General features: G+C 41.4%; 1 protein-coding gene across 7 annotated transcripts in view; it reads left to right on the forward strand.

Moving 5' to 3' along the window:
* The window catches only part of LOC102936614 (amyloid beta precursor protein), a 301,370-nt gene that overhangs the window by 233,754 nt on the left and 40,728 nt on the right, over window positions 1–26,888 (forward strand). For all 7 annotated transcript variants that reach the window (XM_037905593.2, XM_037905604.2, XM_037905609.2 and 4 more), the window contains 2 exons: window positions 7,530–7,658; window positions 9,125–9,224. In XM_037905593.2, coding sequence (XP_037761521.1) covers window positions 7,530–7,658; window positions 9,125–9,224 — 229 coding nt within the window. The remainder of the gene's footprint in view (window positions 1–7,529; window positions 7,659–9,124; window positions 9,225–26,888) is intronic.

A 26,888-nucleotide genomic window follows, 5' to 3' on the forward strand; every position in this document is an offset into this window, starting at 1 on the left:
AGCAAACTACTGATGAAACAAAATGGAGCCATGTGGTAGGTTTTAAATAACTTTGCCAGGTCCCATTTTATCTAAAACCCAGATTTCAGAGGGAAAGTTTTTTCTAATAAATGTTTCTGGCTTTGCTCCATCTCAATCTCAAGTAAGAGCAAAATTTGCAGGTGTTTTTAATTTTGTAAAACATAGTGAGTTAAGGTTCCGAAAAGCAAAACCACAGTTGGTCCAAATCTTGGTCCCATTTTATCCTTCTCTCCAAAAGTCAAGGGAGGTGTAAAGCTGGGAAGATTGGATATAAATTGTGGCATTTTGCCCATGTGTAGCTTAAATAACAATTTTTTTTTTTTGTAAACTAGCAAAAGTTGCAGATGGAGACCTCATTAAAACCATGTGAAAGGAAACTGCATCCAGGTTTAATTATGTTTGAAATGTTATTTCAGTATGAAAGTCTCTTTAAATATTTGAGGCTCACCCTTCAGTGGAGTCTTTCTTGAACACTCCCAGGATAATCTGCTTTTTCTGCACCAGACCAGTCCCATTAACTTTATAGTCACCTGATAAAATCCAGCAAGTTAATCATCCTTATAGGCTAATAAAAAGAAGTAATTGTTGGGCATGCCTCTTGGTTTTTAAGTGTGAGAAAAGTTTTTGATCAAAATGGTGAGGCTGCTCAGAGTTTTGCATGGAAGTTTCCCTAGAAGCTGTTTTTCAAATACACAAAATTGCTTTAATTGGGTTTTTGTTGGTGCTGTTTTTCAGTGGTCAGTATTCTGGGCTAGCAAAATGGGAGTCAGCTTGTTGTCTGTATCAATCTAGACTAAATGTGATAAACTTCCATTTTCGATAAACGCAGTGAAATTGTTCTTTCAAAACACGTTGCACACGAGTCGCTGAGATTGAAATGCTGGTTCAATAGCGTAGGAAGACAATGTGTTTAAGGGTTGTATAATATTTCTCACCTGCTTGCAACTGTTGTATCAGAGCTCAAATTTCTGATAATGTCTGGTTTCTGGGTCAGGAAAGAGACCATTGGGACACTTTTCATTGTAATTGCCTCTTGAAAAGAAAATGTAAGTGTTTTCATGTGCTAACTTGGTGGGTATAAATAAAACCAGACTTCGATCAGTTTAATCATTTCCACAGGTCTCCAGTATAGAGGAATCCTTTGGGTACTAAAGCTGAAAGCTGGAATAAATGAGAAAAAAGAAGGGGGGACTAAACCTCAGGATATAAATTAATAAAATTCCCTTTATAGACAAATGGCAAGGAACTGTCAACATTGACGAGAGTAAAAATCAAACTAAGGCCTGCTTGGTATGCTGAAGATTAGTTTAAAATGGAGATAAAGAACTTTTTCTATTTAGGATGTTATAGGGACAGCTTCTGTTATGCTACACTTTGCAGCCTTCTGTTTGCTTCATGAAAGTATTTCATAAATGAATGCCTATAACCGTGAATTCACTTTTATGGGGTGAGTGTTCTCTCAGAGTACCTTTCATTTATAAAGCTATTTAATCAAGAAGGGTCTCAAAATGCTTTTTTGGCCTTAGATGTAAGGATCACTTCTCCCACCATTGACGTGCAGCCATTTCTGGGATGAAAATTCAGCAGCTATTGTGCATCAGGAAGATATCAAGAAAAACTTGAATAAGTAAAATTACAGGAGGGATTTAGACAGACGGATTCTAATTACCTGAGTTTGGAATTTGTCCAAGACATTAGAGTTAACAATTCACTCTTGGAAGTGGAAGTGGAAAAAGTTGTCTGAATATTCATGGATTGTTTATGGTCATGAAACCTTTATTTTGCCTCTCATCCAAATGATGGCACTGGCAGTAGCACATCTCCCACAACTCCAACTTAAGGCATAGATTCAATACTACTATAACCAAGAGGAACAGATGCCATCTGCCAACTTGTCATCAGAGTTTCCTGCTTCATCTGGGCTTTCATTGTGTCTCTCAATTTCCAAACTGTTTTGGAAATTTTAAGACTGCATGATTAAGCACACTTCAGTCAGGAAATTATGCAGTCACAATCACATTTGCAACTTTAACTCTGTCCTTTGTACACATTTTCACAGTGTGTAAAAAGACTGTTTCCCAAATAACAGAGTATAGACACTTTTTCCTACAATCTTAGGCACAAATGCACTACCTTGTAATAATGTGTATGTAGGATGAGCTGAATGGAAGACATTTACAAACCAACTATGGAAACTACAGATAACCATCATTACACAGCTAAGTCTGCAATAATAAGGCTAACAGTTAAAATTGACTGGCCTGTGGTAAATTTGTAGCTGAATTACATTGTAGTTAACTGTCTCATCATCTGAATTGGACCAAGAAAGACAGTGCTGCTGAGTTGGTGGAAAAATATATAGTATTTGGGTGCTAACAGAATGAGTTAAAAAAAGAACTTATCTTACACTTAGAACTTATCAGAGAGAAAACTTGTCCGTAAAAGTATAGGCTAGGCCACTCTGGCAGTTAATTTAAGTATAAAAGATTATAAATATGATTGTAGAAAATAATGCAGTATATATTCTATAATATTGGAGAAATAATATGTGATCATGTAATTAGACTGTACCATACGGAATACACAGAAGGGGACTAAGTTTTGTTTGTTTCTAAAAGGGCAGGTGTTTGAATCTGCTGAGAAGTTCAAGGTAGAAGATGGGCTACTGAGTAGGATGCAGGTGAAATAGTCAAGAGTGCTTGATGAGCACAAGTTATCGTACCACTCCACAATTTATTACATAGATAACCTCAGTTTGTTTGAGTCTGCACACACGCACACTTTTCTTCTTAACATATAGAAAATGTGAGCATGTCCTTGCTTGTAAGAAAGTCTCTGTGCCAACCAATCAGGATTTTCCAGTGTTCTGAAATCAGAACTATACAATATTCTTAATGAAATAAGATGTGTTCAAAATGTTGAGGAATTCGGGATGCTGCTTCTTAGGAGGTAATTTAACATTCTTGTTACTGGATTAAGAGGAGTAGCCGAAAGGGCCAGTCAAGATAAATATAAGCATGCAGATGAGGAAAGTCAGTTTGCAAAATCCAGTTCGCTTTCTGATAAAGTTAAATGAGATAATTAAAAAAATAAGGTTTTGTCAATTATGCTCGCTGGACTGTAATGAAAATTATTCTATAGGTCTCAGACAACCCCTGCTAGCTGCCTTAAGTAGTTTATTAGCTGTTTGGCATATAGTCCTCCAGCAGGTTTTTTTTTAGTAGTAGTAGTAGTATAGCTACAAATGTATAAAAAGAAAAAAGAATCCTTAAAAATAGGGAGCAGAATTTTCAATTGATAAATACTATACCCAGGGTTTTTTTTCAATAATTATCAACCCTGCAGATTAAATATTAAATATAAGACATGCGGGGCTGACTCAGTGGTCTAGCAGCAGAGCAGTCTTAGGCAGAGGAGATCAGAGTTCAGACCTTGAGATTTAAATGATCAGATAATATCAACATTTTCATTTATGGTTTAATTTGAAGGTCCCTTCCCCTCCTCCCCCTCCAGATGTAGTAATCCATGCCCCAACATAACAATAATCCGTCCAGCTGTAGGAACTGGTCCTGCATCCCTTCAAAATGGGTAATTCTCAGTGAAGAGAATGGGAGTTCTGCATGTGATAGGATTGCAAGGATTTGGCCCGTGCTGCAGACTTAGTTTTTGTGGGGTGGATTCAAGATCACTTTAATCCCTCCTTAAAACGCAACTCTGCCAAGACGCCTACAAGATGCGATATGCTGAGAACAGCTAGGCAGGAAGTGAGCCATAACTAATGTTCATTTTGCTAAGACATGCTCCTTTCCCTGTCACCTCTGCCTCCTCACCTTCCCCTTGTTTGCTGCATCCACCTAGATTATAAACTCTTTGGGGTAGGTGCTGTCTTTTACTATGTCTTTGCCCAGTTCCTAGCATGATGAGTTCCTGATCTCAGTCGGGGCCTCTAGTTACCATCGAAATACAAATAACATTGAACTGATCTTTAGAGACAAGTACCACCAACCCATTCTTTTATATGCACATCTCCAGCACCAGCAGTTACCAGTTCATTATATTCTGTTTCCATTATCATCCTTGAAAAGTAATTTTACTTTTCTGTGACCAAAATTTTGTTTATAAAACATATAGGTTATTTGTGGTCACAGCCATACCCAAACAGGCAAAGCTGCTACTGTGCTTTCATCGCTCCTTACTAAATTTGACAGCTTTGTCTAGAGTTAAGTTTCTTAAATTTCTGGCATCAGCCTGGGGAGGGGCGGGAGTACTGACCTCTTCCAGAAAAGGCATGAGTATGATTATTCTTTCTTAGACAACTGAAGACTCTGGAAAAGCAGAACCATCTGCTGTACATTGGATGTTCAATAGACAATATCTCATTTGGTTTGTTGAGCCCAAAGTAGAAATGACCTCACATACCTCCTTTTAGCCAGGGAAGCTTGTAGATTATTTGCTCACAGTTATGCACAGGGAGTTGGTGGCAGTGACAGGAATATAACCCAGATCTCCTGACTCAGTCTCTGGTAATAACTACTGGACATCAGGCAAGCCTGAATAGTTTTACATATTGTAAATAAAATGGCCACCTGCCATGTGCCCGGGGTGGTTCTGCGTTGCCTTGCCCTTTGTTCTCTCTCTTCCAGTCCCTTTTACAGAGATTCCACACACTTGCTCGTCCAGACACCACCCTGAGTGGGGGCTGGGGTTATTCAGACAATAACTCAAAAGTAAAACTCAAAGTTCCAAAAATCTGTCCCAAAAGCATGGCTCTGACCTCAGAGCCATGGGGAGCGAAGGGTTCCTTCTTAAAGTTCTTTCTTTTGAGTTATTAGGGGTGACCTGCCATGTGGTTCAGCTTGCAACTGCCTGCTCAGAGCTGACTCCCATGTAGACTTCCTAGAGTCAGCTCCCCCAAACAGCTGCTTCTCTTCTCTTATATGGAACCATCTGCTGAGACTCCCTCCCCACACCAGGTGTCTCTTGTTAGCTTATGTAACAAGGCTGATCCAGGCTTCAAATCTCCTGCAGGCAGCTCCCTCTCACCCCCTTTGCTCTCTCACACGTACTTATGGGGACGAACGTTGTGGCAGCATTCAAAAAATTCTGTTTTATAGATAGATGCAATCCAACTCTTCCAGGGATGGCTTTGTTCACAAGCTCCTAGCTATTGGCAAATGAACTTTATGAATCAGTGTGAGACAACAGAATGGTTCACAGCATCAAAAACTCTCCTTAGCTTTAAATCACACTTCTTCAGAGTCCTGATTTCCTAACCTTCATTGTGCTGTTTGATAAATAAGTAGACCATTTGTTACTGTCCAGGTCTTACCTTGGGTCAGCATAGTTAAAAACAAACCTGCAGGCTTGTTTGAGCACATGCAGACTGTCTAGTGCTTTTTTTTTCCTCCATTGGAAAGAAACTAAGATGTCATGACTGTACGAAAACCCGTACATTTAATAGTTCATTTGAGGTCTTGTGCTTTTAATTAAGTTTCATGCGCAAACATCCAAGAGTCATTTCTTGGCAAATGATGCTCTAGGCTCTCATGATTTATCTGTTGTATCCTCCCCTGTTAGTAGTAAGTTTTGGGCTTTCCTCTGTTCTTTAAATAATTACACTTAAAGTATGCTGCCATGTTATGCAGATGGGGCTAAGTCAGAATAAGTGGTCCTTAAGAGGGATTTATTATTGCTATAGCAGTAAGACCTCTCTTAGTATAGTTGTCCCAGATAATGTAAATCTTCCTGGATCTTACCATCACAGTAGACAAAAACATGTTGAGGGAAAACAAGAAATATGTCCCATGGCATTAAACATGAAACTTAAATGGAGAGTCTCTTCAAGAAATAGAAATTAATCTGTTTGTCTTCTCTACCCTAGCCTATTTTATTTTTATATATATTTCTTGAGGCAAAGAGGACTGAAATGTCAACAAAGATAATCTCACTTCCTTTCTTCGAAGTTCCACCATTGTTTTAAGTCCCCGGTGCTTCCTTCTTCTCTAGGCTCTGTTTCTGTAATCCTTTGACAGTTGTTGTTTCAGTTCACGTTGTCCTTACAGCAGCACTCATAAGGTTATTTACTTTTAGGGACTTTATCCATAGCAGGAGTCTGCTGGCAGTTTGTTTCCAAGACTCTGTACCACTAATGAATTTCAGTCCTAAAGCCAATAAAGCTTCCTTTGACTTTGGAAACAATTTTGCATTTTTTTTATCTCTAGGCTAGAAATGTCCTTAGAAGAGATTTTCATTTTCTTTTTTCTTTTCTAAAGATTTTTGAAAACTAAAGAGATCCTTAACTCTTTGAACACTGTACATCAGTGTACACATCCAGAGTAAATTTCAACAGGCTTTATCCCTATAAATGAGCACCCGTCCCAGTCTTCTTCACACCTTCTGAACCCATTCTTGATTCACTCCCACCCTACTTCTCCAGGGTGGAGGTGGGAAAATGCGGGCCTGGGGGTGGGGAAGGAAAAATGGGGACCTAGGAGGGGAGGGATCTGTGTTATGAGGAGGGAGAGGATAGAGATGAGGGAACATAGAGACCCTGCCTTGGGAGGGCATTGGGGGAAAGGGGAATGGGAGTGAATACAGAAATCCTGGCAGGGGGGAAAGGGGAAAATGGGGAGCATCGGGGGGGGAGTAGGGTATGGGAGGGCACACAGAGCCTCTCTCATGGGGAGGGTCAGTGGTATGGGTACAAATCCCCTTGACATGAAGGACAGGGTGAGAAGAGTTGCATGGAGTCCATGAAATCTAGGGAGATGGGAGGGTAGCACACAGGGAGCTACTGAGAGGGAAATGAAGGAATGCAGAGAGTTCCTGGTGGGTGCAGTGTGTTTGGCCTAGACAAGCTGTGGAAATGTGTGAACTCCTAGTTTCAGGTAGGCCTAGATTAGCATGTTAGCTAGGCAGCTCAGAGTGATTAATTATTGCTGACACCAACAGTAAAACAGTTACTGGGTACATCTACACTGCAGTTAAACACCTACAGCTGGCCTGTGCCAGCTGGCTCGGGTTGTGGGACTGTTTAATTGCAGCGTAGACTTACAGACTGGAGGCTGGGCTCTTTGACCCTGCGAGGTGAGAGGGTCCCAGAGCTCAGGCGGAAGCCTATACTGCAGTTAAACAGCCCTGCAGCCCGAGCCCCATGAGCCCAAGTCAGCTGGCACTGGCCCTCTGCGGTTTTTAATTGCAGTGTAGACATACCCATGGAGAGAAATGTAACAGATGGAATTTAAACCGGGCCAAGCTGGACACTCCCAACACTCTCTAGCTGTCATATCGATCTGCGGCCATTGCCCAGCTGCATAACCTGCAATATACTGATCAAGTGACTGGATGTTCTTCCCAGTAGTTGCACCTTCTTCAGTGGACAGGTGTTACAAGCAATGACTGTTTTAGTGCTTTGTCTCAGGAGCAGCCTCTGATCTAAGGTATCCCAATGGTCAGATATGCAGAAAAGTGTGCTGAATTCAGAATTTTCTCCTGCTTTTCCTCCATAGCCTCGCCATGTGTTCAATATGCTGAAGAAGTATGTGCGTGCAGAGCAGAAAGACAGACAGCATACCCTCAAACACTTTGAACATGTCCGCATGGTGGATCCAAAGAAAGCTGCCCAAATCAGATCTCAGGTAATAACCAATAAATAAGGCAAGCAGCGTTTTGAACTATTGCAAATCTAGTATCAGCAAATTTAAATTAACTTCTGTCTCCTGAATATACACTGTAAACTGTGATACTATCTGCTAAATATTTGACTCCCTCTTTTACAATTTTCAATACAATAGGATCTCAAACATTCTGACCAGGATTTCTGTAGCCATTTGTAAGGGTACTTTGTGGTGCCCATAAATATAAATTGTGCATTTTGCTTGTGTCTAACACACTTTTCAGCTGAGATCACTGTATTTCATGGAACATCGACTGCTGAATGTTTGTGCAACCCTTGATACATTTGTTTTGGAACAGCTTTCATATTTTCCTTGCAAATTACATAGAACAAAAAAGAAGCCAACAGAGATATAGCTGACTTTCAAGATGCCAATTAAATTTGGAGACACAGTGGCTGAGTTTGAAAATCTGTGCGGTAATCTGTAGAATCTGCTTTTTCTTTACCGATACCATTAATTGGAAACTCTGCCCCAGCTGTGATTCTTGAACTGATCAGGCATTGCTAGCAGCCAAATTACACCCCTTTGTTTGACACCCCTTAGTTTGAACTTCTGTGCCAGATTTGGAAGTTGAGATCCTATTGTTTTAAAATCACTGGAATCTGAAATGTTCATCTCTAACTAGCCCCTGAAAAAACCTTAAAAAAACATTCCCCCCCTTTTTTTTTACCTTTAATATGACCATTTATTTTAAAATTTGGATTACTTTAACACTGAGCCCGTGTGCAGCTGAAATTCGCAGCATACAGGCTTCCTGGTCAGATTACATCATCCATGATGCACCATGGTCTAGCTTCTTGGTGATGGGAGATGGTGCTTCATGGGAGTCCAGTGGCATGGTGCATCATGGGAGAGGAAGGCCAGCTGGGAAGCCCAGCTCATAGAGAGGACATGAGGTAACAGAACAGCTACCCTTTCTGAATTGAATAATTTTGACTTTTGGATGAAATCATTTTGGTTTCGGAACATTCTGTTTTTCAACAAAAAAAAATCAAAATTTTACTCAGAAAGCAAACACTTCCTGTGAAAATGTTTGTTTAGTCAAAAACCCAATTTTCCATCAAAAAGCAGGTTCAAATTTGACCACCTTCCTTGACACCCTCGTCTCATTCAGTCCTTATTCACATGTTAGGTATGGACAAGGATGCTAGGAGAAGATGTAAGCTCAGATGCAGGGACACAAGAAGGGGCCAGACAGCAGAACCATTGCCAGAAAGACTGTTTCTTTGTCAGCTGCTGGAGAGAGCTGAAATGTGCAATAGATTTCATGACTGGAGACTTGCAGAATCCACAAGGCATGCTTCAGTGTGTTTATTATACCTACTTCCTCTGAAAACTGTCGTGCTCTGTAATATATAAATCTGCAATGATGACTGTAGGTAAAATGCTGATGATTTCCCTCCAAAATGGATCTTCTATTTCTGTAGGTTATGACACACCTACGTGTGATATATGAGCGCATGAACCAGTCTCTTTCACTTCTCTACAATGTACCAGCGGTTGCTGAGGAGATTCAAGATGAAGTGGGTAAGTTAACTGTTTGTTTTTTGTATAAGAATCATAACAATCTAGAAAGGAATTGGGTCTTAATCTTCAAATAGAAAAAGAGTTAAGATACAATGCTTCCTTTTGTCTATAGTGAAGATAGCTAGCAAATAAGAGGACAAACCTGTCAATGTTTTAAAACTATAAATAGGGACATTTCGGGAGGTGTAAAATATGGACGTATCTTTTAATTTGATGTACTCTGGACTACGATGAGCTTTCTAGAGGGACTGAATGGAAAAAGATGATTCATATTTTGCTTTCGTAATGGCCTTTCCCGCCTACATTATGTTTCTTTGACGTGGCTATCTTTTTATATAGGACTTTAAATCTCACAGAACATATGCAACAATGTCTTCACAATTTTTGTCTGAGTGTAGTAATTTACACTTGGCACCCACACACTGTAAAGAAATCAGGGACAGCTGTTGACTCTTGTCACCACTAGATTTGGGAGGATAACTGATGGAGATCAAATCATGTTTCTTCCTTTTGGATATTTAATTCAATGTGATAAATCTAATTCGGGTGTCTTGGGAAGACCCCAAGCAAAATATTAACTTGCCAGGACTTAAGCATCTTTTCTTTGACTGATCAATAAAATGCTTCCAAGCTGGCATATTTCCAGTTAAATTTCAGCAATTCCATGTCACTCATTTATATGACATGGGAAATTTGAGAATGGCAATGAGTCACACCACTGTAGAGTAGATGAAAGTTAAATGGCCTAGAGGAGCCATGTATCTAAGTCCTCCATGAGGGTTTTCATTGTGCTAGGTTAAAACTGCTGATTCTTCTTAGAGTGATGGTACCTATTATATTTCACTCTGGGTTACACATGTGCACCATGTGCCTGGAGTCGGAGAATTTGAAAGTGTTTGTTGGTCCACGCATGCATCCTGGCTCCCCGTGTGCTTCCATCTGAGGCGATAAAGGGCTGGGTAGACCAACCGCATCTTCAGTTCCTTCTCACCACCACATTGTCCAGATCAGAACCTTCAGTGTCCTAGTCTCTGACACAGTTCTAATAATTATAATTATATAGTTTTATCAGATTTAGTCATAGTTTTGATAGTTTAGAATAGGGTAGAGCTCAGGGGTCTTGACCCACCCCAGTACCCCATTCGGTACCAGACTATGCCCAGAATTCCAGGATTCAAACCGTGTCTCCTCCCTGTGATCCTTGTCGGTCAGTGACAACCACCAACGCTGCCTCTACTGCCTGAGAGAAGTTCACATCACGACTAGGCGCAGTATTTGTCAGTCTTTCCCCGGCCACACCCAAGAAGAATGAGCACTTGGTTTCCAGAAGTATCTCATGGAGATGGTCATGAGACCACAATTGCACCCAGGCCATGGAACCCCCCTATACATCATCCTGAATGAAAGAGGAGCATGGCTCCTACTGCTCTTAGGTCCGTCTCTGATATCAGAGGAGCCACTCCCACAGACCCCACAGGAGGGCCTAGTTGGGAAGTTAGGAAGCACACCCATAAACATGGGACTAAGTCTTCCTCCAAGTCCACCTCAAAAAAATTGGACATTCCTTCCACCAACTGGGCTCAAGGGGACATAATATGTACTAAGTCTCACAGAAGAAGATTCTTAAACAGTGGGATCCACTGGTTCCATGCCAGCAGTCCATTAGTACCACCGTTTCCAGTGCCTCATAAAACCCGAGACCCCCAGGCACTAGCAAAGATTTCATTGAGATCCAGATCCCTGGCTGCTCCTCAAGATATCTTTGCCTTTCTTCCCTCATCTCTGGGCAAAACTATCATCACCGACATGTCCCTGTGAGGCTGGGGAGCCCATATGGACAACCGCATGACACAAGGGACACAGAAACCTGGAGAATCCAGAATGCAGATCAGTATTCTGGAACTTCTTGCGTGCCTTCCTTACTGCTCATTCGCTTCCATCATGTCCTGATAACGTCAGACAACACCACCACTATTTTCTGCATCAACAAACGGGCGGAGGTTTGAAATCCAAAACTCTGTGCAGAAGTGGTCAATCTCTGGAACTGATACATCAGCAATCAGATCACCCTATCCCCAGCCTACCTTCCAGAGCAGAATGTGCTCGTGGACTCACTCAGCAGACACTTTGCAATTGACCATGAGTGGGAATTGCACGATGGAGTATTACACAACATCTTCATGCAGTGGGGAACTCCAACCAGACAGACATTCGCTTCTCAGGCCAACCAACAAGTGTGCCACATATTGCTCCAGGGGAACCCTCAGTTACCACTCTCAGGGAGAAGCTCTCCTTCTTTCCTGATCAGACCAGCACAACTGTGTCTTCCCCCCACTATAGCTCATACCTCAGGTGCTACACAAAATCTGACGAGACAAGGCGACAGTCATCACGATTGCCCCCTTCTGGCCCAGACAGTTCTGGTTCCCGAACCTGCTGTACATGTCATCCCGTCCGCCAGTTATCATTCCGAATTTCCCCAACCTTCTGACCCAGTGCAGCATCAGGATCAAGCATCCCAATTTATGACTGCTCCACCTCAGAGCATGGTATTTGGACGGGCATCAACCCTAGAATGGGCGTGTTCCTCAGCAGGATATTCTCTCTAACAGCAGGAAAGAATCCACTAGGCAATGTTACTGGGCTAAGTAGAAATGCTTTTCCTCTTGGGCACAACAAAAAAACTCTTAGACCAGAAGCTGTGGAGATTTCCCTTATCCTGGATTACATTCTATCTTTGAAGACTTTGGGTCTTGCCCTCAGCTCCTTGCGGGTCCACCTTGCGGCGATTAGCACGTCCTATCCTCCTACGGAGGGTTTCTCCATTTTTTTACACCCGCTAACTGCTAGATGTTTGGAAAGGTCTCCTAAGAGCCTTCCCACCATTCCAAAATATTACGCCCTAATGGGATCTGAAGCTGGTACTCACAAAATCCCCTTTGAGCCACTGGCAACCTGCTCCATGTCCCTCCTTTCCAGGAAGGCTGCCTTCCTTTTAGCCATCACTTCAGCTAAAAGGGTAGATGAACTCAGAGCTGTAATGGCAGATCCACCATTTATGGTATTTCACAAGGATAAGTTTCCTTACGCATATAACCAACATTTTTACCAAAGGTGGTCTCACAATTTCATCTTAACCAATCCATTCACTTAACTGTTTTCTTCCCAAAACCGCACTCATCAGCAGAAGAATGTAGACACCATTTCCTTGATGTTTGATGAGCCTTGGTCTTTTATCTGCAGAGAACAAAGACAGTTGGGAAGTCCCCAAGACCTGTTTGTTGCAGTAGCAACCATGAGGTTCTCTCAGGGAACATGCCATCTCCACCCAGAGATCACCCACAGTGGAATACTGTAGTGACCATCACTCAAAGAAGAAGAGGTTACTCACCTGTAACTGAAGGTTCTTTGAGATGGCGTGGTCCCTAACTGTATTCCACTGCCTGCCCTCCTTCCCCTCTTCTTCAGATCTGTCAGATTCACAGAGAGAAGGAACTGGAGACATCATTGGTCCGTCAACCTCCTTTATTACTTTGGAAGGAAGCACGAGGTGAGTCAGGGTGCATGCATGGACCAACAGAAACTACTTGCAAATTCTCCAACTCCAGGCATAATTCATGGTGAAATACAGATAGGGACCGCATGTCTTGAAGGTCCTCCAGGTACAGGGAGGTTGAAGTCTATTGAGCTTATTCCTGATACTAAAGAACTCAGAATCCTTCTGATTTTGAGTACAGATCAGCTTGAAACCAGTACTGTGTCAAGTCTGTATTGTGAAATGATTCGTAATTCTTTTCCTAAACCCATGCAAAAAGAATTCTAGGGTATGTAGAGAAGTAAAATATTAATAAAACTTTGTTGTTACACTCTAACAGTTCCAAGGCCAGAAATACTGAAGTTCCCATTAAAAAGACAAAGGTTTCATGAAATATCTTTTGTAAGAAAGAATTGGCTTAGAAAGTCTGAGTCAATGAAATAGCTTTATAATGTCCAGATCTGAACTTATTCACACACATAGTCTATTTTAATAATAAATTGCCAGCAATAGTGCATTTGAAAATAATTCTTCTCTGCAGCTGGAAAATTGTCTTGGGTGCAATGTTCCCTCTAATTTTTCCCATCCATGTGTGGAATGAATTTTGTTATGTGCACAATGATTTGCAGCGGGGATAGGGTGAGGGGTTCGGAGTGTGGGAGAGGGCTCAGGGCTGGGGCAAAGGGTTGGGGTGCGGGGTGGTGAGGGCTCTGGCTGGGGTGAGGGCTCTGGGCTGGGGATGGGGATGAAGGGTTCAGGGTGCGGGATGGGGCTCAGGCCTGGGGCAAAGGGTTGGAGTGCAGGGGGGTGAGGGCTCTGGTGGGGATGTGCAGTTCAGAGTATGGGAGGGGGGGTCGGGGCTGGGGCAGAGAGTTGAGGTGTGAGGGGATGAGGGCTCTGGGGTGGGGCCAGGGATGAGTGATTTGGGGTGCTGGCTGCCCCGGGACCACAACGGGGAGAGAGGACTGCCCCCAGCCCTCTCTCCCTGCCGGGGTTGGGTCCTGGGAAGAGGTGCTTCTCCCCAGCCGCAGCAGCGCCGGGGCCTGGGGAGAGGCCTTTGATAGGCTGCTGCATGGCTGTGCAGCCACGCAGCTCAGAGGGAACTTAGCCTGGGTGGTTGATTTTTTTTTTATATAATTTTAATTCTCTGCATGATTATTTGTCTACTGTTTCCAGAGCTACAGTTTACTGCAGAGCTCCTCGTGAGCCATTTGTGCCTTGAGGAATTAACACCCCATCTTTTTTATTAAGAGACCTAGCCCTGTTTAACATAGTTTTTCAATAAATTAACAAACAAATGCAAGCCTTCCCCAGCCCTTGAGACTCCTGACTGCGTGCCCAGTAGAGAAAGTTTATCAGTGGAAACCAGATGTCCTTTTTACATGAACACACAAGAATATGTATGTAGCAATAAGGTTCATCAGGGAGCTCTGCCCTTAACCTGGAAATCCTTTAGTATCCTTATACTGAACCAAGAATTCTAGAGTAGTTCTATTGGGAATTTAAATGGCTGAGTTTGAGAGGTGGTGCCTCATCCAAGTCTATAGTCAGCATTAAAATCCAGGAGTTCCCGGTCTCCAGTCCAGTGTTTGAACCACTAGACCATGTCTGTATTGTGCCTGGAATACTGGCAGATGCACAGAGAATCTTCTGTTTAACAGTATGTATAGAGCCTTGCAAATTCGTGGATCAGATGTGGATACAAATTTTTGTATCCGCACTGGGCTCTAAGTATGTAGACCCTTGCAGAGACTCTTGCATTGAGATAGAGAATCCAGCAAGCTCATAGTGTAAGTGAACCAAAATTCACTGAAATGGACTGTGGGAAATCAGGAGATTTTGAAGATGCTCATGTTGAAAAATGTATGGATGGAAGGTGATTTTAGGTCCCTGAGAGAGAAATACAGGAATCTGTCTTGTCCCACCCCTTTGTCGTGTGTGCACTGCTTTGACTGCATTGGTTGACTTCTCTGGAAGAGAATTATATGGTTGAGGGATCCAAAATAACAAATCCATTTCTCAAGCAAAAGCAACCCAGCGTTCTGCACATGGCAATTTGTCATTAATACATGCAGTGAAGAAGGTGGCAGGAACTTAGTTATGGTACAGTTCATATCAATTGCAGTCACTGCCTGCGGTGGTTTCTGACTAGTTGGTAAGCATAGTTTTTAAAAAAATTAAAATAAAAAAATGCTTGCACGTATAGATATGTAAAAAGACCTGTGCAACACCAGGGAACAAAGAAAGCGAGCAGCCTTCTGTATCCTTTCGCTTCTTAGTACTTTTGTTGAATATTTGTATATCAGAGTAATAGGTGCCTTACATACTTATTTTCGCTAGTTAGCTAGACATGTGCTATAAAAGTAAATTTCAACAATAATAGCAAGAGCAGTGCTGGTATTGATGCTGGCTGAATACTTGCCCTTAGTGTTGGGAAAATCAGTCTATCTCAGAAACACAATACTAGTGAGGACTAGAATCCAACTGTGTGTGTCTTCTGACAATGCTGGGAGACACATAGACAAGTTATTTGCCCAGGAAAATACATCTGCCTCCCTGGATCCCAGTGGTCTCTCAAAGGATAATGAGACAACACATGCTACAGTTCATACCAGGTCGCAGTGTGACTGACACAGCCCACAGCATTGAGCACTGCTATTCAGAGATGGAAATACATTCCTTGGATGTATGAGTGGCCTTGAGAGTCTGATGAGAACAGTACTATTACACCCACAACACACAGGAGAATAAACAATCTGATTAGCTTAGAATTTGTATTCTCCTGATCTGATACGTTTTGTGTAACATGCAGTTTGTATAAGACATCAGGCAGAGCAGTGGTGGGGTGTAGAGAGGAGACGGCAAAGCCATTTTGACATACCTACTCTAAATCCTCATCTGATTTAGAGTATTTACCAGTGTATGGAAGGAAGCAACTTATTCCCAGGAATGGTGCAGCAGGCACTGATTCTGAATCTTATAATGGTGACATTAGAACTCTGTTTATCAGTCAAATATGCCAAGGTCAGGCAGAATGTTGTTACTACTTCTGCTGTGCTCAGTTCTCAAAGCAGCGTCTCTGGTTCCCAACTGGTGCCCTCCAGTGGAGCCAAGAGCATGATCTGCACCCCAGCCTGCTAAGGCAGTGCAAGAGGAAGGGGTAGGTAATTGAGAGGAAGGGGTAGGTAAATTGAGAGGAAGGAGTAGGTAAATCTGATGCAAACTGTAATCCTGTCCCTTTTCTGCTGTGAACCCCTGGTCTTGAGCAACATGTGGCAGGTTACAGCAAGCTGATGGCAGGGGCCAGACAAAGTATTTCTGAACGAAAGCACTCCCAGAATTGAACGCACAGCTCAATGGTTTGAGCTCTGGCCTGCTAAACCCAGGCCAGTTCAATCCTTGAGGGGGCCATTTAGGGATCGGGGGCAAAAATTGGGGATTGGTCTTGCTTGGAGCAGGGGGTTGGACTAGATGACCTCCTGAGGGCCCTTCCAATCCTGAGATTCTAGGATTCTATGACTAAGCGTTTTGCAAGATCTGAGGAACCTGAGCTATTTCATGTGTTTGGCGGCTCAGCTGTCTGCTGCTGAAGTATTTTTTTGGTTGGGGAAGAAAGTAAAAGATCTTAGGAAAGGTTTCTTCCCTCACACACTGATAGATGCTTCCTGTTTCTGAGTTGCTCTTGTCTTCTATCTAGATTACTAGTTCGCCATAGGAAAGCTGGTAGAGAATGCTAGGTGATCAAAAGAAGTATTGGTACCCTCTGTTCAGATTGGTGCCCTCAAGTACTTATGTTGCTGTACTATATCCTCCCCATCTTTTGTAGCTACATGATGTATTCTGCCTTGCTACAACCACTAATGTTCTTCAGCAAAGATGCTCATCCCGATTTTCCATGCACAAACTTTCTTTTAAACTTAATCTCATAAATATTGACATGACTTTAGGTAACAAAAGAAACTCTGGAATATGCAGACACACTGAAAGGGATGAATGGCTTTACGTTTTAAAAGAAAAATTACAATCTGGAAAATATGAGGCACTCTGCTTTTTAACCTTCAGAGTTGATCAGAATAGAAAGGTCTCTCTCATGAGATTTATTTTGGAATATTTTTCCCCTGGCTTAAAAGAGAGCATCTGAAAATCTGTTTTATTTTAGTTTTTTCCTTTGAAGAGACATGGTCTAGTGGTTCAAACACTGGACTGGAGACCGGGAACTCCTGGGTTTTAATGCTGACTGTAGACTTGGATGAGGCACCACCTCTCAAACTCAGCCATTTAAATTCTCTGCCTCAGTTTCCTCACTTCGAGAATAGGAGAATATGCCTTACTTAGCTCACAGGAGCACTGGGAGAATTAATTGGGTAATATTTGTAAAGTGTTTGCTAAACTAAGTGCTTACTATGATCAAAAGCCACTAATTAGAATACTAGCCAAAAGAATAAAACTAAGGACAAAGCTGTATGGGTGGACAAAGAGTTTAAGAAAACAAGCTCCAGTTTCAAGCAAGATACTCTGTACCAAATTTCTGAATTAAGCAGATGAAATCATGTGCATATATTTGCACATGGCTATCTTCCATTCTTAAACACAGAGGAGCCCAAGTCTTGACTGGAGTCCCTAGGCTCCCAGTATAAGTAAATAAATAAGGAATTGTCAGTGTGTATTCACAAACCAGACTAGATATGATCACTTAGACCAGGGAGCGGCAACCTTTGGCACGCAGCCCGCCAGGGTAAGCCCCCTGGCGGGCCGGGCCAGTGTGTTTACCTGCTGCGTCCACAGGTTTGGCCAATCGCAGCTTCCACTGGCCGCAGTTCACCGTCCCAGGCCAATGGGGGTTGCGGGAAGCGGCACTGGGCGAGGGATGTGCTGGCCACCACTTCCCGCAGCCTCTGTTGGCCTGGAGCAGCGAACAATGGCCAGTGGGAGCTGCAATCGGCCAAACCTGCGGACACGGCAGGTAAACAAACCAGCCTGGCCCGCCAAGGGGCATACCCTGGCGGGCCAAAGGTTGCTGATCCCTGACTTAGACTAACTGATGTGTGTGCACAAACACCTAGAATTTACACTTGTATAGCAGGTATTTGTGTACATAAATTACACATGCAAATATGCACACACTTAAATTTGAAAATGTAGCCTTTTTTGTGTGAATACCATATGCTTCATCCCAAAAGCCGTTCTGCCTTTGAAATTTCCACTTTGCCAGTTGTCTTCTTAAACCATCTGAATTTCAGAGCTGCTTCAGGATATGCTTAGAAGCTTCTAATCTGGTGAAGGTCTTTCAATGAAATATTTGACACTCACAATGTTGACATCCCATTCTACCCCCCAAAAAATCAATTAATTTAAAAAAATAAAATAAAAAACCATACCCAAGCAGAGTTTTACCTCAAAAAGGAAGATGTGCTACATTAATGTCGTTAGGGACTTTGCTATTCCTATTGACTTAACATGGAAGGCACTCAGATACTACGGTGATGGACAGCTGTATCAAACGCCGAGAGAGAGATTGTGCTTGAGATTTCAATAGCCATAGTCCATCAGAGTCTTTTAAAATCAAGCATACCCTAGCCCCGGTGGAATATTATCAAAGATAAGCAGATTGTTAACAGACAGTACAATGGACTCGTTGAGAAAGGAAATTAAGGGTTTGGTCCTGCCTTATCTAGCAAAGCATTTAAGCATCAGACTGATCACATGCTGAAAGTTGAGGACATGCTTAAGGGCTTTGCTATTTGGAACTAGAGTACTCAGCCTTCGCATGATCAAGCCCTAAATGGAGGCTTATTGAAGTTATGATTAGTTTGTGGACAGGGTGATCTCAAAAGGTTAAGATCAGAATCCAGAGCTTTCGGGACGGGGGTTAACCAGGCTTCCGGTTAGAGTTTTTGACCTTGCTAAGTAAATCTTCTGTTTTCTAAACTAAACATATTCCAATGTGAAGCTCTCCCACCTAAATACTTCTGTCTATCTCACTGCTTACATGGACTTCACCATTGTAGTTTCTGAATGACCAAAAGTCATTAATAGACTTTATCCTCACAACACCCCTGTAAATTAAGGAAGCATTATTCCCATTTTACAGATGGGGAACTGAGGCACAGGGAAGATTTAAGTGAGCTGATCATGGTCACACAGGAAGTCTGTGGCTGAGTCAGGACTTGAACCTGTGTCCACAGCCATCCCAGTGCTATGCACTATCAACTAGACCATCCTTCGTGCCGGTTAAAGTTATAGATCTGTACAAGAATGTAGCTTTGGATTTTTTTGTTCTACGACATTCTGGGCATATAAGTAAGGGTAAGCAAAGATGAGAACTGAAGAGATACAATACTTGTTGGTTATTAGGATACAATAATAATACAGGATATTAGTCCTTCCCTTACAGAACATTACATTGGTGCTATCTTTGGATGTGAATTCATTGTTCTACTAAGAAAGGTGGCTTTTGTCCTCTTTCAGTTTCACACCTCTTCTTAAAAATTGCTTCTGCCAGTTTACTTAAGGGAATTGGGCAGGTAATACATCTTGCACTAAACTTAAAATGTCGTTCTTTTACTGGAGAACAAAAGTATGAAATTGAATCTTGAAGCTGTCTAGATTGCACATATCAGTTTAGAAAGGTTAACTGTGATGAGACAGACTTTGCAAATATATGGCTTTCAATTAAATAAAGTGGCACTGGTTCAGTGAAGCATGGTCCCTCTTATAGAAATGGCATCACTCCTTATTATAGAAAAATATTTGTACTGAATATATGCATAGAATGTGTTTAAAAAACCACAGCTGTATTAAACATGCTTAAGATACATTTGAAACGGTGTCCATTTGTGGAGTCCATATGGAGGATCCCCTGCTGCGCCAAAGGAGTATTTGTGCTCTGTGATCACCTCTTCCCACTTGCGCCAGGTATCACTGATAGCTGGGGTAGACAGAGACACCCAAGCCACACACTTTATTTTTCCCCCAGCCAAGCCTCTTTATGCCAGCATCCATGAGTAGTAGACAACCAAGGCAGCTCTGTGCCACCTGAGATCCTCAGTGGCCCAGGTTTAGAGCCACTTTGTGCCAGCAGAGCACCACAGACCTGCCAGAGCCTGGGCTCTGTAACTCCTGTTTCTGGTTCACACCTACTACTGCATGACCTCTAATTGCTCCCTGAAAAAGAAAACATTTGCATCATTCTGCATAAGTCCGCCCTAGGTTATTGTCTAATGTGCCACCTCAATCTCTAAGATGAAGGAATGAATCATCTCCAGAGGTTCTGGATAAACTTTCCTTCAGTAGCAAATAGTAACTATTTACAGAGCATTAGAGATATAACTGTCCACAACAGTTATCTACATCTACTACAATACTCTATTTATGCTGCTAATAGTCCAGTCGCTGTTCCAGACAGTGAGTATCTAGAATTCTTATCTAAGGGTTTTTAACATTGCGGCCTGTCATGCATATCCAGTATAAAAGTATCCTGGTTAGGACAGGATATGCCACTCTAACTAATGACATACAAAGTTAGGTTTTTCTCTGACATAATTCTCTGTTCAGATGTGCTCAGTGGAAGAGCACAGATAGACATTGTGTTCATGAATAGTTGAACAGGATGATTCTAGCTAAATGTGATCTTACTTAAAAATAAATAGAAAAAGGATGATTGAAGCCATTTAGTGTTACACAATAGACGTATTGAAGGAAACATTGCAGTAGTCTCCTAATAGTGGGCTCCCATGCAACTAGAACATAAGAACACAAGAACGTAACAAAGGCCCTACTGGGTCAGACCAATGGTACATCTAGCCCAGTATCCTGTCTTCTGACAGTAGCCAATGCCAGGTGCTTGAGAGGGAATGAACAGAACAGGCAATCATTGAGTGATCCATCCCCTGTCGTTCACTCACAGCGTCTGGCAAAGAGAGGCTAGGGACACTCAGAGCATGGTGTTGCATCTTTGCCCATCCCAGCTAATAGCCATTGATGGATCTATCTTCCAGGAACTTACAAAGTTCTTTTTTGAATCCTGTTATAGTTTTGGCCTTCACAACATCCCCTGGCAAGGAGTTCCATAGGTTGACTCTGCATTGTGTTAAGTACTTCCTTTTGTTTGTTTTAAACAAACCAGTCAAGATTTTACAGACCTTAAAGGGATTGGAAATGGAGTCATTTTTCAGCAAGATAGTGTCTACCAACAAGGGACTCTCAAATGCCCAATTTAATTTCCCAGAATGACATCATCTGGGTAGGACTCCAGTGTCGAGCAATGGTTTCTTGTCATTATCCTGGTCTCTGCTAGAGAACCAGCTATATGAAATGTATTGTCAAAACTACTGAAATAAGATGTACTGCATTTATCTGTATTTTGGTACATGTGGCCAGGATACTCATCTCAAGAATATGAGAGTATCCAGAATGCATTTTGCTTATAAATGCAGTATATGCAGAACTATGAATAAGTATGTAAGACCTTATGTAACAAGGTAATAGACTAAAGGTGCCCACTTAAGATGTGTAGAATTCCGACACTTTGGTTTAAATTGGTGCGTTTTAAGTAGATGGAGTGTATCAGGTGTGACAAAGTTCCTGCTCTACCTTGGTGGGTCTTGCGCTTATTGGCGGATTTGCTCGTCTTGGAGCTTCATGGCAGCCCTCAGTTTGGCCGTTTTCATGAACCCACAGTCCAGGTCAACTCCTCCTCTGTCTGACCAGGAGTTGGAAGGTTTGGGGGGGAACCCAGGCCCGCCCTCTACTCTGGGTTCCAGCCCAGGGCCCTGTGGAATGCAGCTGTCTAGAGTGCCTCCTGGAACAGCTGTGTGACAGCTACAACTCCCTGGGCTACTTCCCCATGGCTTCTTCCCAACACCTTCTTTATTCTCACTATAGGTCCTTCCTCCTGGTGTCTGATAATGCTTGTACTCCTCAGTCCTCTAACAGTCCGCGTTCTCACTCTCAGCTCCTAGTGCATCTTGCTTCCAGCTCCTCACACGCACACCACAAACTGAAGTGAGCTCCTTTTTAAACCCAGATCTCACAGGATTGCTTTGCTATGGTCATAGAATCAGAGGAACCCAGAGTGATCAATTAAAAGTTCTGAACTGTTAATGTTTATATCTACCTTTAATTTCTGTAAATCCTTCCTTGACCCCCACTGCCACAGAAGTCAATGGGGGTCAATGATTTCTGTGGGATTTGGACTGGGTCCTTAAGTATTGTCATCTCATATAAACCAGCTGATGCCTGGCTTTCTATTTTAAAGGCTGTGAGGATTTGGGGGATGTGTCCATACAATTTTTGAATTCTGTATGATATTATGAACTCTCTATATATCTTTACCAAGCTGCAGATTCCATTTTGAGGGTGCAGCTTTTTGCCTTCTCTGTTGAACTGAAATTTCAAAGGTAGAAGGCAAAGGGCTAACAAAAGAGGGTTGTTGACTCAAGTGATTGACAGTTGAAAGTAGTTGCTCTAGACAAGAGGCTGGATGCTTCCCAGAGGAACTGATTTAGCAGGGGAGAGGTCACCTAGCAACAAAATCCCCAGTACTGTAGGACTCTGTCAGCCTCAACAGGAAACCAGGGAATAACCTAAGAGAGTGGAACATTATAAAGGACACAGTTTCCTGTATTTGCTCTCACTCCGGCCATTTGTCGCTAGCTTAAGACAAGGGAAGCTGCTGTAGGAGCCAGATGAGTTGGTGGCCGGGAGTAAGTCTGCCTACCTACCTGAACAGAAATGGGTCCCACAAGGACTCTTAAGGAGGGGTGAGCTAGAGTGAGGGGAAATGTATGTAGGGTCTATTAATTTTGTATGCATCTGCGTATTTCTCATGTGACCAAGTAAAGAGCAATAACATGTTACATGTCTGCATGTGCTATATGACGCACCTACCACATGGCTTTGGAAAGTTAAATGTAACCTAAAAGGCTCACACCTATTAGTGGCGTTCAGGAAGAGATTGTTGTTTAACCTGTAAGGGGAATCTTAGGTGTTAGCACTGGTTTCAGGGACGAGGCACCTGGGCCATATGGATACAGCTCTCAAGAGGGGTGCTAGACAGATGGTCTGCACTCTGTGTGCCTAGGGACCTCAAAGCTCTGAAAGTCTGTACCTGGGGATCCATAGGTTGGATTCCTCCCACAGGAGTCCCGTGGGCCACTGGCAGTGGGAGTCTGACCAGATCTATGACATAGAAATAGTTGTTTTCTATTTGAACTTTGCTGTGTAGTTAGAGGATTTGCAGATGCTTATATCAATGCAGAAAATTTGATAACATTCTATAGAAATGTTTTATTTAAAGGCTTTTTCGTAGGGTAATTTTAATTGTAAATCATCATTACATTATAACTCACTTATTTGGGATGTCTAGTTTTTTTAGATTTCTCCCAGATATCCACTTTAGAGTAGTCTGATAGAGAAGAGTAACAACTGCTGGTTAATCACGATAGAATTGGCAAAAGTTCTGCCTTTATTCTGTATTCAACCGGTTCCAAGACATTAAGTGGTTTTAACCAGGAGTTAAATAAGTGTTGAATTTTAAGCTTCAGGATTTTAACACACATAGTGCCAAGTCAAAGTTAATATACTGAAATGTAGTGAATGTTATTGAACCTAGTATTGTATTTCAGTTAGGTCTTTTCAGACCTTTTCTAATGGCCTCTTTGATTAATTGGGCTAATAGGCTGATCACCGGAGTGTCCCAAGAGAATCTTGCTGTATTGAAGAAAATATACTCTTAATTTGTGGATTGCATTAGCCAGGCTCTTTTTATATTTTGGAGCCTTTTTCTATATCTTAAATAGAAAGAAAATGACTGAGTCCAGTCTGGTAAGAGACTTTCTTTATTCCACGCATCTCAGCAGAAAAAATTGATTTTTTTGGTAATCTTTCAGGTTAACCTAATAAATAATGTGGATGGCATGGCTTTTGCTAGCCTTGTTTTTTGAGCATTTGGGGTACGGATAGATTCTGTATGTTATGCAAGGAAAAACATTAAGGCCCCTGTCTCTACACTAAGAGACAAATGGTGCTGGATATGTTTTGAAACATGGTTCTTCCCTGAAAGGCAGTAAGTTCCTTTGGCCACTGAAGGCCATACCATATCATGTGCAGACTAGAACTTAGTGCAGAAGGTCAGAAAAAGTTAGTATGAGCTTCATGGAGGGGAGTGACATGCTTCAAGTTGCAGGTAGGGAAGATGGTCATAACAAAGGTTTTCTGAATGCATTGGGGACAAAAAGGCAAGGAAAGGAGATTGCAGTGGTCAAGGAGAAAGATGATCCAGGTATTAATAAGAGTTTGAACCACAGGACTGAAACTGAAAAGAACAGAATTTAGTATTTATATTAATCAAATCAATTTGAGTACTTTTGACTCCTTAAATATTGTTGACAGTGTCCTTTTATGAAGGTATCTTAAAATAGTTGTTCTAAAATTATGTAAATACTATTTATTTTAATATCTGTCTCCACAATTTTCAGTGTGCTAAGGAGAAACAAGAAGTGGAGTTTATAGTGTTAAGGACCTTCGGTCCACGCCCACCAGCTGTGAGTGGGCAGTAGTGGCACCTCTCACTTCGCTGTCTGGTTGTTTGTTTTTTTTCAGCTCCAATTTATATACTTTTGCACTGGTTATATCTTTCTTAATGACATGTTGTGGTTTGCTGCTTTTTAGGTTTTTACTATTAACACTTTGAGGGAGGATTTCTTTAAGGATGCTGGAACTCTAGGATTGCCATGTTGAAATATTTGGACTTGCGAAATAAATAACTGCGTTCCATTCAGAATTTGTAAGAAGGCGATGATTAACAGCAGCATGCATTAGGTTTAAGTGACAGTAGCTGCTCTGAGATACTTGACTTATGGGTATAATGGCACATTTTCTGCTTGAGAGGGAAACAGCAATGTAGTAATGTACAAGACAGAACTTTATATCTGATTACAAAGAAGAGTTAATCACAGATGAGTAAAATGTGTCTTAAATATTTATTATTTGTATTTTAATCATCTGCTATCTAGAAGATAGTCTCATGTATTTGTAGAGTGGGATTTTGTTGGGATTTGAATGCCTGAGAAATCAAGGGCTTTTGAAGCTGTGTAAGATTAAGTTCTGTTTTTTTTTTTAAAAAATACTGTTAAATTATCCAAATTTAATAAAATAAATAAACAGTGGAACTTGATGAAGGGGCCTGAGTCACGAAATTGAGCTCTCGAGCCAAACTTTGAAGTATGTTAAGGACAGAGCAGAGTCATTCATTTTAGTTTTTCCATCCACAGCCACAAACCTCAGGTTTTAGGTTCTTGTCTTATTCTACAAGCCAACTGCAATACTCTTGGCCTTAACTAATGGAAAACTCAGTAATTAATTTTACCCCAGAGAGTTGAATATTAACTAAATGCTATACTTGCATTCATACATCTATGTAAAAGTATTTTGATGGTCTATATGTATATGTAGATTCATACACCGTGATACAATAGTTAATAGGTTGCTCACTAAGGGATAATAATTAATAATTGCAGTTTTCCTTCATTTAAGGCAAGAGTAATAAATATATAGAAGACTTCTAGAATTAGACAGGAGTCCAAAACTTGAGGTTTGTGGCAGTCTCTGAAAAAAATGGAAACAAATGACTGGTATTCCCATAACAAAATGTCTCTCTGAAACTGATAAATCTTTGCCTTTGACTTAAAAAACTTGAGCATGTGTTTAACTTTAACCATGTGGTGAAATTTATCTTTATTCAGAAGGGACATAAGCACAAGCTTAATTTCAAGCACATACTTAAGTTGCATTGAAATCAAAGTTAAATATGCACTTGTGCTTTGTTAATTGTGCCCTTAATATTGCATACTACTAAGTGTGATCGTTATAACTTGATCAAAAACACTACAAAAAACAGAAATATACAATTATGCTCTGTCCGGGGTTGAAATAATCCTTTTTATAGCATGAGTCAAGTTCTAATCTGCAGGGCATGGCCAACCAGAATTTTATTAAATGTGACCCACCTGCTGTAGGGAGCAAGAATGACTTTTTGTCTGTGCAGTTGGATGGTAAGAGGTAACAGAATCCAGTACATAAAGAAGAATAACAAGCTCCAGGAAACGAGTGGTGGTGCTGGTGAGGATAAAGGTGTGATGTTTTGGACAATTACTGTATAGTCTTGGAAATGGGCCCAACCTGCAATGTTCAGAATGTTCATATTGAAACGGAAGCTTTGTTACCTTATTAGAGTAGAAGATTTCTTATTCATATAGTTAGCTTTGGCAGTTATCCAGCAGATCTTCTCATCTGAAATCTTTTACTGATGTAGTATGTAAGTCTTCTCAGTGAGGAGCTGAGACCCTTAAAAAGCAACTGAGATCTGTGGAAAATAGTCTTTCACAACTCTTGAGTTTGGCTTCTTTCAAGATTATACATCGGCACTGATGCAAATAAGAGTATAAGTAGTAGCACAGTAGCTTTGCAGACTCATCTGGAAGATTTCTCTGTTATAATCATCAAAGCTTCTGTTCTAATAAGGCGGCAAAGCTTCTGTTTTCAGGATTCCTGGAATAAAACAAGTGAGTTTACTGAAGGCAAGTCATTTAAGACAGTGTAAATAACTCTTTGCCAGCCAAAAAGGATTAAAAACAAAACAAAACACTGTTTTATATGGTAATGGACCTGAGCCAAAACTCAGGAGACCAATACCCCTGAATTTCTGAGAAGTTTTTAAATGGATCTGAACATTACAAGTTGGGCCCATTTCCAACATTACACAGTAATGATCCAAAACATCACTCCTTTATAGTCATTTTCGTTTCTCTCTTATTTCCTGGTGCTTATTCTCCTTCCTCATGTACTGGACTTCAATATCTGTTACCATCAAAGCACTCAAGCAGAATAGCCATTCTTGCTCCCTCCAGTAGTCAGGTCACATGTAATGAAGCTCTGGTCAGCTTTGCGCAGGTTAGAGCTTGACTCTGACTATAAAACAGAATTAGTTCAACCCTGAACAGAGCGTAGTTGAGTGTCTGTTTTTTGTAGTGTTTGATAATGGTGTAATGATCACACTTAATAGTATGTAATATTAAGGGCACAGTGAATCTTAAAGAACCCAATTAAGCAAATACAAGTGCATATTTAAC

The sequence above is a fragment of the Chelonia mydas genome, chromosome 1 (genome assembly GCF_015237465.2).
Source record: "Chelonia mydas isolate rCheMyd1 chromosome 1, rCheMyd1.pri.v2, whole genome shotgun sequence".
NCBI lineage: Eukaryota > Metazoa > Chordata > Testudines > Cheloniidae > Chelonia > Chelonia mydas.